Source organism: Artemia sp. Qi Xiang Cuo, chromosome 1 (genome assembly GCF_049724085.1).
Source record: "Artemia sp. Qi Xiang Cuo chromosome 1, ASM4972408v1, whole genome shotgun sequence".
In the NCBI taxonomy this organism is placed as follows: domain Eukaryota; kingdom Metazoa; phylum Arthropoda; class Branchiopoda; order Anostraca; family Artemiidae; genus Artemia; species Artemia sp. Qi Xiang Cuo.
The window spans coordinates 55,424,843-55,438,846 of NC_142794.1; the positions used below are offsets into that span (position 1 = coordinate 55,424,843).

General features: G+C 38.1%; 1 protein-coding gene across 3 annotated transcripts in view; it reads left to right on the top strand.

Moving 5' to 3' along the window:
* muskelin (muskelin 1) overlaps window positions 1-14,004 on the top strand; it is a 190,692-nt gene that overhangs the window by 24,898 nt on the left and 151,790 nt on the right. For all 3 annotated transcript variants that reach the window (XM_089095659.1, XM_089095670.1, XM_089095674.1), the window contains exon 3: window positions 12,518-12,716. In XM_089095659.1, the coding sequence (XP_088951785.1) occupies window positions 12,518-12,716 (199 nt within the window). The remainder of the gene's footprint in view (window positions 1-12,517; window positions 12,717-14,004) is intronic.

Genomic DNA, 14,004 nt, shown 5'->3' on the forward strand with positions numbered 1-14,004 from the left:
TGACTTTTCATTTTAATGCTTGGACCTTATGGGTTCCGTCTATTCATCCAAAGTAGCATCTCTTATATTTATTTTTTATTTAATTATTCATTTAATTGATATTTGTTTTATATTTCATTTATTCGATCATAGGAATTTCTGTTCATATTAAGTTTGACTTTTTATACGAATTTATTTCGGGTCATTTCAGGATATATTATGGCTCTTTACTTTTCGCTGAAAAGCTTTTTGGAAAATGTGTTTTTTTCCAAGTTTTGATATATTTTGTAATTCTAATTGAAATTTATTTTATGTTCTATCTATTGTTTAATAGCAATTTGTGTTAATATTAAGTTTGACTTTTTATATAATTTTATTTCGGGTCGTTTCAGGTTATAGTATGGCTCTTTGATTTTCGTTGAAAACTCTATTGGAACAGGCTTTTTTTTTGTTACTTAGCCTAGTATTCGCATTAATTGAAAGAGTTTCATTGAGGGTGAATTGTCGAAGTGTCGGTAGAGTTTTCCACTGCTGGGTTTGTCAATTATTTTTTGTTTTTTTACTCAAAATTTAATGGAATGCAGCATAGATTTATAAAATTATAAAAGTACAAACATTATGTCAAAATTTTTTTTCATCCGTCGTTTTGTTTAATACCTGTACACTAATATTTTTGGCATGGGGTGGATGAGTAGGAGGATTTATAATTATACGGATAGAGTATTATAATTTTCAGTCTAGCACTGAGGCCGTTTCGACCCTTAGCTAGTAGAAACCCTTGAATATACTTTTATCTTTTTCTACTATTTATCAAAAGAATTGTTTCACGTACTGTTTTGTCAGAACTATTAGTTTTTTGTTTTTTTAATAGATGCATGACAATGTGATTTATAAAAAATTCTGTTTTGTTGTATTTAGATGAAATAAAGAATTCGAAATTTGCAAAAAATTCAAACTATTGTTTCTTGACTTATTTTTCTAATTTGAAAAAAACTACGTTTTCTAAAGAGTTAAAGAGGCTGAGTTACAAGGTCGAACCTTAAAACGTACAGGGATTAGGAGGCACAGTTGGGGGGCTGCCGCCCCCAAACCCCCGCTTTCGCAGCCTTTAAATAAAAAAAAAATAATTTAAAACTGAAAGTAAGGAGCGACATTAAATCTTAAAACGAACAGAAATTATTCCGTATATGAAAGAGGCTGTGCCCTCCTCAACGCCTCGCTCTTTACGCTAAAGTTTGACTTTCTCACAACTCTTTTTTTAAACAATAAAAACTTTAGCGTAAAGAGCGAGGCGTTGAGGAGGGCACAGCCTCTTTCATATACGGAATAATTTCTGTTCGTTTTAAGATTTAATGTCGCTCCTTACTTTCAGTTTAAATTTTTATTTTTTATTTAAAGGCTGCGAAAGCGGGGGTTTGGAGGGCGGCAGCCCCCAACTGTGCCTCCTAATCCCTGTACGTTTTAAGGTTCGACCTTGTAACTCAGCCTCTTTAACTCTTTAGAAAACGTAGTTTTTTTCAAATAATTTCTGCACGTTTTTGTACAGTTTATTACTTATTATTGCTTGACTAACTGTTACCTGATCGTGTCAGGAGTTGAAGTTGGGGGGCTGCCGTCCCCCAAACCCCCCGCTCTTGAACATTCTTGTGTTAAGGCTTTTAATTCCTGAATACTCAAATCACGTCGTACAGGGTGCCTCCTAATCCCTGTACGTTTTAAGGTTCGAACTAGTGACTCAGCCTCTTTAACAGCCCCCCAACTGTGCCTCCTAATCCCTGTACGTTTTAAGGGTTGACCTTGTAACTCAGCCTCTTTAACTCTTTAGAAAACGTAGTTTTTTCCAAATAATACACATAAACAGGTTAGACATGCTTTGTTATGAAATTTGACGCGCAGATATTTTCATAACAAAGCATGTCTAACCTGTTTATCTGTATTATTTGAAAAAAACTAAGGTTTTTCGTAAATGTAAATTCGGGGGATGATTTTTTCGGTCTGCAAATATCAAAAGGCCTTAACAGATCGGATTCTGCTTCGACTGAGTCCTCATTCAACCGGATCCGTTGCCAACTGTGGCCTGTAGGCGTGGCTAAGAAAAAAAAGAAATGATGATGAATTTTAAGTGGCTATATTTGGTTTTTTGAAAACAGGGAAGGAGGGATCGGATTGAGCTGTAATTTCGAGGATAAGCTCCCTGGCCCTAGGAAAGCTTAACCTCTAAATTTCAGCCCAATCGGACAACATTAAAGGGGAGCTGTGGTGGGAGGGTCGAAACTTCCGGCCCAGTTTACCCCATGAAGATAAAGTCGGAGGAGGATGAAATTTTGCAAGTTTCTTAGTTTGAGCTTGGGCTACAAAATGCGATTGCCGCCGTCTCTCTGCGACCTCTAGGACCTGAAATCGCTTAACATTGTGGTGGGTCGCCTCTTTATAGAGGCACAAGTGTGCCTCCTTGATTGAGGTTCCCATGTTATCATTTACGTTCAGTTGTTTTGTAGTTTTCAAACGAATTAGCTAGGAAGAATGCTAAACTTTGTCTTACTACGAATCGATATAGCCGAATTTTTTCTTCTAAAATTCGTTATTTTGATTTAATTTTGTCTTGACCCGGTCTTATTGACTGTTTGATCAATATCAATTAAGTTGACAGAAGGAAAATAATGTCTGTCCCATTTTGGGGTTTGGCAAATCAATACACAACAACTGACTTTTTCAAAAATTAATTTAAAAAACTTTTTCCACGAAATAAGTTTTTTTTTTGTTTAAATTAATCCATTAAACCAAAAATGAACAAAAATAGAGTCAAATAATCTACCAAGCATACAACTACCACAAATCAGCATAAATAAACAAATGAAACCCAAAACAAACATAAATCAAAATAAATAACAGAGTCAAACTAAAAACGAGCAGGAATTAATGTGAGTAGGGATCTAAACCCCTATGCTTTCCAAAAGCCAGAATATAAATTTTACTTTACTGAAAAAATTCAAATGATTTTACTGAAAAAAATGTGCATTGTGAGTTTAACATACATATGCTGATATTTATTCCTCAAAATCTTAATTAATTTTGATTTCTTAAAGTTATAAAAATGAAAACATTTAAAAGAATTTTTTTCAGTTAAGTACTGAATTTCTGAATATTGTGGCTTTTAGAAAACATAGGGGTTTTGATTTATTTACCTTCGTCCCTTTCTTATTCCCTGTAAGTTTCAAGCCAAAAAGAGGAGAATTTAAGGTTTTTAGAAATTAGTGTGTCCCCACTTGATGTAACCAGTTTTTATTCATACTTTCTTTATCTTTATACGCTGATTAAAGGGGGCCTCCATTGGTCCTGTCTATATGCCCTGTAAGTGTAAGGCAACTGGGAAAGGTTTTTTGGGCAGTTTTAGGCACTTAATATTGATGCAACCAAACTTCTAAAATGTTATGTCTCTATTAGGATCTAGTTGACCTTGTTTCACAAATACTGCAAGTTTCAAGACTATTTGAGATTGAACTAATTTTGGGGTTCGTGAGTTGACACAGCCAAAACTTAGTCTCGATCTGGGTAATAGTAATAATCTTATTTTTTATGTCTTTTTTTCTTTACTTTCCAGAATTGTTTTTCTTTTCGTAGAGACGAATCAATTAAGTTTAGTTAACTTTTTATTCCCAGGTTCTTTACAAAAACTGTACGGATGTAAGTGATCTCGGGACCTGGAAGCTGAAATCCTAATCAACCCGAGGCCTGATATCCTTTTTTTCCGGAAATTTCTGCATTTTTCTTATCCAAATTATTATATTTTTGTATTTTATTTTAGAGCCTTACCCAAGAAATATTCATGCACACATTCTTTTTACTAAAAAAATCACCACCCTGATTTGCCTAAATCTATATATGATGGTGGGGGTGCATAATAGAACTTATAAATTAACCGAACAAGTATGGTTTGCTTATTGATTGATTCTGCATACAAGACTTAATTATATTGAACCAACGGGATAAAAATTATATTGGGTCAAGAAATTTGAGTGGATTATAATTCAGAAACATTTAAATGGAACTTCAATTTCAAAATAAAGTGAACAAGAGGTTTCCACACCCTTGCTAATTTATAAACTAGATAACTGAATGACGACCATATTTTCATTGGCAGTCTGTTGCTATTATCTGGTTTTCGATGACTGTCCTACTATTTATCATTGCTTTGATCTGCTTTCTGGAATTATTGCTTTCTGGACTAGACATTATACTTGCAAAAACATGGGACCCATAGATTCGCATTCAAAACTATTCCCATATGCAATGACTGCTACCGTGATAATACCGTATCCCAGATCCCCTCCCAAATATGGTTCGATATAGCCCTAGTCAAACAGTTCGTGGTAACGAACTTTAAGTAAGGAGCGACCCGGCTCAATAGTAACCAAAACTCTAAAAAACAGAGTTTTGATACCAGTAGATATATCAGAAGTTGAATTTTTATGCTTATTTTAAATATGTAAGTTTCATTAAGTTTAGTCTTACCCGAGGGTGATCGTATCGACTCATTGGTCTTAGAAAATTTTGATAGGGCTCATTAAAACGGAAATTAAAATTTCTAGTGCCCTTTTTAAGTAACCAAAAAAATTGGAGGGGAACTAGGTCCCCTTACACGCCCCTTTTATCGCAAAACGGTCTAAACAAAATTTTGAGATAGCCATTTTCTTCAGCATAGTTGAAAGGCAGGGGCATAGCTCCAGCATTTTTATTGAGGGGGCAAACAAGTTCCGCATCCAGAGAGTCAAGGAGCATGGGCTATATAATAGCTTTTTTCAATTTATTGGGGGGGGGCAACTGCCCCCCTTGCAATTCCCAAACGCCGCCCCTGTTGAAAGGCCAAATAAATATGACTTTGGAGATATCTGGGCCCCCCACAGCCCATGGGAAAAGGTCTTTACGTTACAAAATTTGCCCATTATTCACGTATAGTATTTGTTATTGGGAAGTTTGCATACATTTTTCAGGGGGGGGGGGCCTGCTGGTGGGATTCTCCATGGGGAGGGTAGTTTCCATGCGGTAAATTTTTCAGGGGAAATTTTAAACTAGGGGAATTTGGCAGAATTCCTATACGAAAATTCTTCTTAGTTATTGCTTTCTTATTGTCGACTCAATTTTACGTGTGGAGATGTTAAGGGTACTTGTCCGAGGTGAATTTTCACCAGGTTTGAATTATCTAGAGAATAAATCTGTGAGCAAGAGGGATTTATCCGTGGAGATGTTGCCAGATTTTCTGGCATTACTTAAAAAACGATCAGAAATTAATAGGGCTATATCTTGGCTCCTAGGGGGGAGGACGCAATAGTCACGTTAGTGACCATGGGTAATAGATCGGTGCAATGCATGCTCTTTTGTTGCTTAAGTGATGGATTCAAAAGAGGCCGTGCAAGATCGTGCTCATAACTCACCATCCCCCCCCCCCTCAAAAAAAAAATTTACGCGGGAATGCGTCAAGCGGTTTTGGTCCCTTCGAGTCAACCATCTTCAAAGCATGAAATAAATATAAAGCATCTATTCAACATAATCATAAAACACAAAAAGACTAAAACACCTAAAGGGGTGAATCTATTAGTCAGCGGGTTGTAAATGGGCGTGTTTCAAATTCGCCTGGTCTGTGTCTTCAATGTTAAGAATTTAAGTAGATTAACCTTAATACCTTTCCAGCCTAAACAAGACTTAGCAGCTTCCTTATTCATCATGAGCCCCCCTCACTCTCTTTTCACCCCATCCTTCCTGCCTGACTAAACAAATTCTATATCACCTAATTTCATGATTCTGACCCCGAGGATATGAGTTTCTGAAACTCCTATTAAGTCCAGTTAGAATTGTCTGAATTCGTCAGTCAAAATATCGATACGATAGTCCCTTTTTAACGTCGTAACATTCCAAGTTCCACTTTTTATATTCTTTAAATCATTGAAATTATTTTGGCCTCAGGAAAAGCAATGATCCCGGATACCATTGCAGGACGGGATCAACATATCTTCTCAAGTCTATACTGAATCGCTTAAGTCGGCTTAGAACCGGACAGCAAGACGTCCCTGGGACCTCCAGTATGAATGGAGGCTTTGTGCAATCATGGGCCCATTTTGGTCACAACATGGTTTTCAGCACTTAACGATGCCTTTCTATCAATAAGAGTCTAAATTTTGCACAGACAGTTCCAAGCCTATTACCCCCGACTCATTATATATTCATGCCTACAAATATTATGCTACTACGGGGATGCAATCCATAGTAGATAAATTAGCTAGCACGAGGTTTTTCAGCCTGAAAACGCCCGCCAAAACAGACCAAGCCCAAAAGATTTATCCACTAATCAGAGTCCTGTGCAAATATTGTGTCGTTACTAGGCTATGATTTCCTCGAGGGGTGCCACTTTTCGCGAGACACTATTTTAGGCGAGGATATTGAGCTTGCGTTGTATGCTCAGAAACTCAACTTGGCAGAATGGCAAGGGTTCAGTCAAAGGGCACGAAGGCATTTCAAGGCAGTTACTAAACACTTGATCAAGAAGTGCCCCGTCTTTTCTGATAGCCTTCTCAAAGCGCTTAGGTGCCTATATCCTATGGAAGATAAACTAGATAGAAGTCCATCAGTGATAGTTTTGCTTGCTCGAAAGATCCCAGTAGGATTAAGTTTTTACTCTGTTAAAAGTGATTGGATAATGCTGCAAGGTTAAAACTCAGTAGACCCAATGCCATCACATCTTCTAAATCTTCTCCATGCCGGATGCTTTTGGGGGACAAAATTATACGCTTTTGTTGAAGTTTGTAAAAGCTGCGTCAACATTATGGCATGGCAATGCTTCCATAGACAAGGGTTTTTTGCTCTCAGGAAGACTTCTTGTGTTGGACAAACCCAAAAAGAATTCGTATCAAAAAATTGTAGACTTTGGCTAGGTCAGCTTGGTCAAAATACGAAGACTATGTGATGAAAAAAAAAAAAAAAAAAAAAAAAAAACATTATGCTGAACAATGGGAAAAGACCAAGACAAAGAAATTGAGCTGAACCTAGCTTATATCTGTAACAAAAATAAGAGCTAGATATACTTAAGCAATCAATACAAGAAAAGTGGGTTTTTGAACAATGAAACACATATTTATTGATGGTCTCTTGAAAGAGGTCACCAATTGCTTACAGAGAGTGGTGGCTCTAAAGAATCCCATGGATATCGCCTCGGCCAATTTCCTACTAGAGATTTCTATTAAATCGCAAAAAGACGAAAAAAACAAAACATATGAAAATAGCAGGCTGAAAAGGACTTATGAAAGAGGAATCACTCAAAGAAGTCAAAGAGATGAATGAGTTACCTTAGAAGCTGAAGGCTTAAGCGTTGTTTTTACTTGTTTCTAGTTTTTGAATTTTCTTCTTTTGTTTTAGACAGACTGACCCATATCCATGGAAAATGAATTCCTTCCGAGGCTTATGAATATGATGATTCTTAGGGTGATTTGACCGCCGTTTCTGATCGTGAGCAAAGGAATGTTTTGATCGTGAATGGCAATCAAATCCCATCCCGGTCTGGTTTTCACTCCTATAAGTTCTTTGAGTGGTCATCAAGTGCCTTTTTTAATTAGCAGGGATCGTTCCTGGTCTCCCTCCCTGGTCAGTATTTTTCCAGACACCCCTGAAGCTCCCGGTGGCATTGATTAAAGCAAGCAAAATTAAATGACAAACTGAGACGAAATATAAATAGATCATAGACGGTACAATAGCACTGTCTGAGCAAAGAGCAATATGGCTTCAATGTGCTTTTCTTCTCCGGACCACTATGTATGGAAGGAGTTTTCATCGGATTGGAAATTGGAAGTTCTAGTGCCCTTTTTAGAGTCAAAAGAGACTGAAGGGCAATCAGTCCCCCATCCACACCTTTTTTATAGTTGAAGTTGAAATTATTATTAGTTGAAATTTGTGGGGAATGCTGAGGGAGATATTGAACCTGATCCAAAGACTTTAATTTCATACAGGTTGTAAAAATGGCATATATTCCATCGGTCGGGAGGCTTAAGGTTATAAATTGAGATTTCCAAGGGAAGTTTCTGTAGTATCTCACGAACACGTAAACATATCAAGTTAAACTTTCAGGCCATGTTCAGTTAAATCAAAAGACACTGTGTGCATCCAGGTAGTTAAAATGGCATATCTACAACATCTCAGGAGCAACCAAAGGTGTTAAGTTGAAAGTTTTTTGGACATGTCGAGTGGAAGGATGAACTACATCGAAAGACAGTATGTGCCTCCAGGTGGTCTGGACATATATGCACTACTTCAGGAATGGCTAAGGGTTCCTAACCCTTCGGAGATAAGTTGGATCTTCTGGCAGGTCGTATTCCTAGCTAAGGTGGCGAGTGTGGGCCACGTGGCTGGGCACAAGCGTACTGTCCCCGTCTCTATTTTCTAATAGGGATGTCCCTAAGTACACCTCAAACCGGTAGAAGGGTGGACCGCCCTACGAACTCCTACATCCAGTTCAAAGGGTGCTAACGCACTAGGGTGACCAAAGGCCTTGGAAACATTCGGTTAACGAAATTCCCATGAAACATCATGAAAAAGTTGGACCAAAAGAGATCAAACTGTGCTACGCGTTCGCGGTAGGTGATGCACCAAGGAAACCGGCGACCTTGGTGAAAAATCAGCAAGCCGATTATGAGTCAGTGAAATTGCTCAAAGAAAGCCTGAAGATAGTTACCTGGAACGTGTGTTCTGTGAAGTTTAAATAACGCAGGCTCTCACAGCCGCAGAATTTCATCGTTATAGCTTGGATGTTTTATGCCAGACGGAAACGAGGGTTAATGACCAGAGCAAAAAGATCATTCACGAAATGTCACTGACAAGAAATGTCATCTCTACAACTCTAGATCCTGTGACGGATCCGGCCTACATGGGGTTGGATTACTCATACATGAAAAGGCTGAGTCAGCTTTGCTCGAATGGGAGGTGATATCAAACCGCATTGCGCCGATCAGGATGCTTGGGCATCCCTTCAATATAACAATCATAGTTGCTTACGCACCCATTCGCGACTCACCTGACCTGCCGAAAATATTTTTGACGACCAGCTGCAGAATACAATTGATGAATGCTCAAAATGAGTTGAGCTACTGCTTCAAGGAGACTTTAACGCCAGAATTAGCATCCGACTGGACCCTTCTGAACATGCTACTATTGGACCGCATGGATGTGGTGCTCGATCTCCTAATGGCGCTCGGCTGCTTCAGCTTGTAATGCATAGTAACCTATCCATCATGAACACGTTCTTCCAGCACAAGAATGTCCACACTTTTACATGGAAATCCAGAGACGGCCATACCTTTGCTCAGATCGATTACGTATTGATCCGCCAGAGATTAAGATCATCGGTAGTCAACTGTCGAGTGTTGAGAGGAGCCGACACCGGGTCAAAGAACGGCTCAGACCATTTCATCCTTGCTGCTACATTAAAGCTGTAGCTATCCAACCGCAAGAAAGCCAGAATACCCCCTAGATATAACACTGAGAAACTCGAGAGCCCAACAGTCAGGGCTGAGTTTGAAATGGAGTTGAGGAACCACTGTCTTACCCTGGAACAAACACAGCAAGAAAATGAGATTTCAGAAGAAGCCATAGAGAAAAAATGGGCGAAGCTCATACATATTATGCAAGATATCACTGCTCAAGTCCTTTGGAAAGAGAAAAAAAAGGCACTAAAAAGGGTTGCCCCGGCGAAACACTCACTGTTCTGTATGATAAAAAACGCATCGAACAAGACGGTATTCAGAGAGCTCCGTCAGAAAGCTCATAAGCTGACAAGGGGATATGAAAGCGCCTACTGGTCAAAACTGGCCACGGACCTAGAAGAGGCTGCAGCTAGAAATGAGACGCGTAAACAATATAGGATCCTCGGAGAGCTGAATTTAAAAAGAAAAGGAATACCACCACAAAAAAAAATTTGAAAAGATCAGATGGGACTATCGTCATAGGGCGACTAGAAAGAATGGATCGATTGAAAGAACATTTCAAGGATTTGTTAAATAGGAGAGGCCAGGATACACTACAAACTTCCTTTTTCCACTCCAGCCAAAACATGCGACCAGCAGCTCTGTCACTCGTGGATAAGTATGCTTATGATGTATCTCCACCGTCGATGAGAAAGTCAGAAATGCCGTGAGGTCTTTCAAAAATATAAAGCCCTGGGTGAGGACTCCCTACCGGCAGAAATATATAAAGCAAGTCCAGCGCTTGTTGACCCAGCTTTAAATTGGTACCTGTAGAAATATGGGGAAGGTAAACAGGAAAGGTGTGCGAAAGCACAGGATGGCTGGCCCCCTACCCCCCATCGCACTTCCTGGCTGATTGGCCGAGAAATAGAGATCAGCACTGCCGGTAGGGGTTGTAAAGTCCAATGCCGTAGTCTTTGCCTTCTTTACCTTTAGAAAAGAGCGAGAACAACGGACAATGAAGAACCAGGTAATTTTTCGTCCTGGAATGGGGTGTGTAGACCATATCTTTACCCTACGACTTCTTCTTCACCAACGTTTAATTTACGGATTTGATACCTTCACAGTTTTTCTTGAATTCATCGCTGCATTTGACTCGATATTACCACCCTTGTTATGGAAAATAATGCTCTATGACGGTGTTCCGACGAAAATAGTCTCACCTGCTAAAAGCGTACTGGCCGGAGTTTATTCGACCACTCACAGAAGACAGAACCCGATGGAAGCATTTGGTCCAGCAGCTTCTTGATGCCGAGTTGGGCTGAATAGACTGTGCTTCGTCTAAATAAGTAAGTAATTACTTTGAATTTCCAGGGCATGCTGAGGGGGAATGTTGAATTACATCAAAAGACACTATACACATCCAGGTTGTCTAAAGGGTTTATCTGCAGTACTTCAGAACAGCTTGGAGTATCAAGTGAAGACTTTTGAGGTTTACTTAAGAAGTGTTAAACTCAGTAAAAAAATATTTTTTGTGCGTCTAGATTGTCGAAAGGGCACATATGCAATATTTCAGGAACAGCTAAGGGTATTAAGTGGATACTTTCAGGGTATTTTGAACTGAATCAAAGGACACTATGTGCTTTCAAGTGGCCAAAAGGACACATATGCAATATATCAGGAATAATTAAGGGCAATGAGTTGAAAGTTTCTACCATGTTGAGGGGGATGTTGAACTAAATTAAAAGACATTCTGTGCATTTCCATCCCAACTCTCATTGAGCCTTCAGATGAATATGAAATGGGTTTTTCGGAAGGGGGGGGGGAGAAATAAATTTTAATCCCTTTTGATTTCCGGGAATATTTCTGGTCTTTGTCTTTATTATAAAAGTGAAGAGTGACGTCAAATCCTAAAACGAGCAGAATTTATCACGTAAAGGAGGGTGCCTTCTCCTTCCTCAAACCCCCCTCTTGGTCATAAAAACTTCGGAGGATGTTCATTCGATCGGAAAATTCACATTTAGTGCCTTTTTAAAAGTCAAAAGTGATTGGAGAGCAACAAGCCCCTGTCTTAGAACCATTTTGATGTCTGGTCTTTTGTAAGTCAAAACGTAATAAAGATCAGAGCAATTTCAAAGTACTGATTGGATGTCTTCAAAGATCACGATAGGGTAGGGTAGTAAATAGGATACAGAAGGGGGATGGATGCCCTCTAATCACTTTCGACTCCAACCAAACGAGCTTGAGGTTTCAATTTCCAACCGAATGAGCTTGCTCTCAAGCTTTACGAGAACCTATTTTATGGAAAGTGGCTGGAAAAAATATTAATAAATAGAAGGCATACGGTTCTTTCATTAACGTTTACCAGGTCGAAGGTGTTCTTTTCAGTAAAGCGTGAAATGCCCTCTCGCTGTTAAGGGGCTTAAGATGTTGGTACTCCCGCATAAATTCTTGGCAATGATTTGTCCTGGTTTGTCTTGATTATTCATTTTGATTTTTGTTCATTTTAGTTTTCATTTATTCATTTATAGTAATATCTTTGTTTTTAACTTTGCAATGTCTATTTGTTTTAGTTTTTTTTTATTTATTTATTCACAGTAATTTCTTTGTATTTTAACTTTTACTTACTAGACCACTTTATTTTTACTCGTTTAAAATTTATTTTAAATAAAGTTCCAATCATAGCCAATTTTGGAAATCAACCAGGGAAGGTCTATCAGAAGTCGTTTGTGATTAAAACAGGTAAAGGAAAGTCTAAGATAGTTGTTTTAATTAAAGCTAAATAGTGCTGAGAAGGAATTTGACCTGCTGATTAATCATATTTAATCAATAAGAGGACAATTTTCCATTTTTTGAAAATTGTTCCGAAAAATTTTGGTGTCTTCCCATTTAAATGTATGCATATGTTGAACAAAATTAAGCCTGTTATTTCGTTCCTTTTGGGGACAAATATCACTCGATATTGATTCACAAAGTACACTGCTACAATGATTTGGAGTTACATGAATTTGTATGAATTCACACTACATTGAATTGTATTTGTTGTTTGTTTTTCCATATAAACCTCTCATGAAAATATTATTATTTTTTTTCAGCGGGCTAAAGAATGATAGCAGGCAAGAAACGTTTACACTGAGACATGAAGTTGACGGTCACTGTTTTCCTTGTCGGTTTCTCCAAATATTGCCAATTCAGTCATGGGGACCAAGCTTTAATTTTAGCATTTGGTATGTTGAATTGAATGGTATCACTGATTGGAACGTTGTGAAACCATGTCTTGACTGGTACAGTACGGTATGTATTATAACCATTATAGCTTTCACATCTCAACTCTTTTATTCTTTTCAGTATTACAATCAGATACTGTCATCTATAAGAAGTAACAAACACCTCCGTAACTTTCAAAAGATTTAGTAAAGAAGACTAACGATTATCTATCAAAACGCATCAAAGCTTCAGTTATTATAGATAGTTCTGTCCAATTTACTTAATAGATTTAGATTCAGATTTTGCGCTTAGAGGTAGTGTCAATTAGCCGGTTTACTCCTTGATAAGGTCATGTGCATTTTTTAGAATTCCTTGGTAGTAACTCAGTAAAGAGTCTAGAAGGAACTCTGCATATCTGCTGCTGCATTCACATTGAGGCTGATGAGCTTGTCAGTCGTAGTTTCAATATTGACGTCATCTATTTTAAGCTGATGTTCAACAGGGAATGTAGTACTTCCGTTTATAGTTGATTTTAAAAATGTTAAAATCTAAAGAAAAATTTGAAGGATAATTGTAAGCTACTATGAAACGTGCATCTACAAAGAGCATGTTTGGGGAAACTGGAGAAACAAAATATAGCTAAATGAAAAATGCACATTATCCTCCACTAGAGCTGCAAGCTTCTGCTGTTTGAATTCTGCTGCAACATCAGTTATAAGCTATCAGAAACGATGACATACAACATGAATGTAACCACTCCTGTGACATCGTCTATGTCTACATTTCTTAGGCGATCTGCGTTAAAGATATCCATTTTCATACAGGTGCATCGAAGCACGGGGTTTCCTTGCTAAGAGTTTTGTTTTCTCAGCTTTAACATGTTCAGACATGGTTTTTCCTTAAGTAAGCTCCTAAAAGGTCAAAATATTTTCAGTTTCTAACGAACTTATAAAGAAGGAGCAACATATTTTTACAAATTGGTAAATTCGTTGCTAAGTCCAATAAAGGTTCAAATCGTCTTACAAGTTTTGCTCTCATTTAAGCTTACAAATCAAACTGGATTCTGCAGTTTACTTTATTTGGTCTGACAAGATTGCAAAAGCTGTTACCAACACAAACATTCCAGTGGGATATCCACCCTCAAGAGATATATTTCTGGTTGGCTTTTGTCAGGGTTGGCCATTCATAACATCCCTCTTAAGCTATCTCTATTTTCCTCTGAGACCCGTCCTTATGTCTATTGTAGGACTATGGAATGCATCATTGGCCTAAATTTTCAGGTTTTTCTTTCCTAATCCTTTTAGCCAGATTCATCCCCTTCTCCTCGTGTCGTTTGCGCAATGGTGCCAATAAAACAGCGCCCGTTTGTTGACTT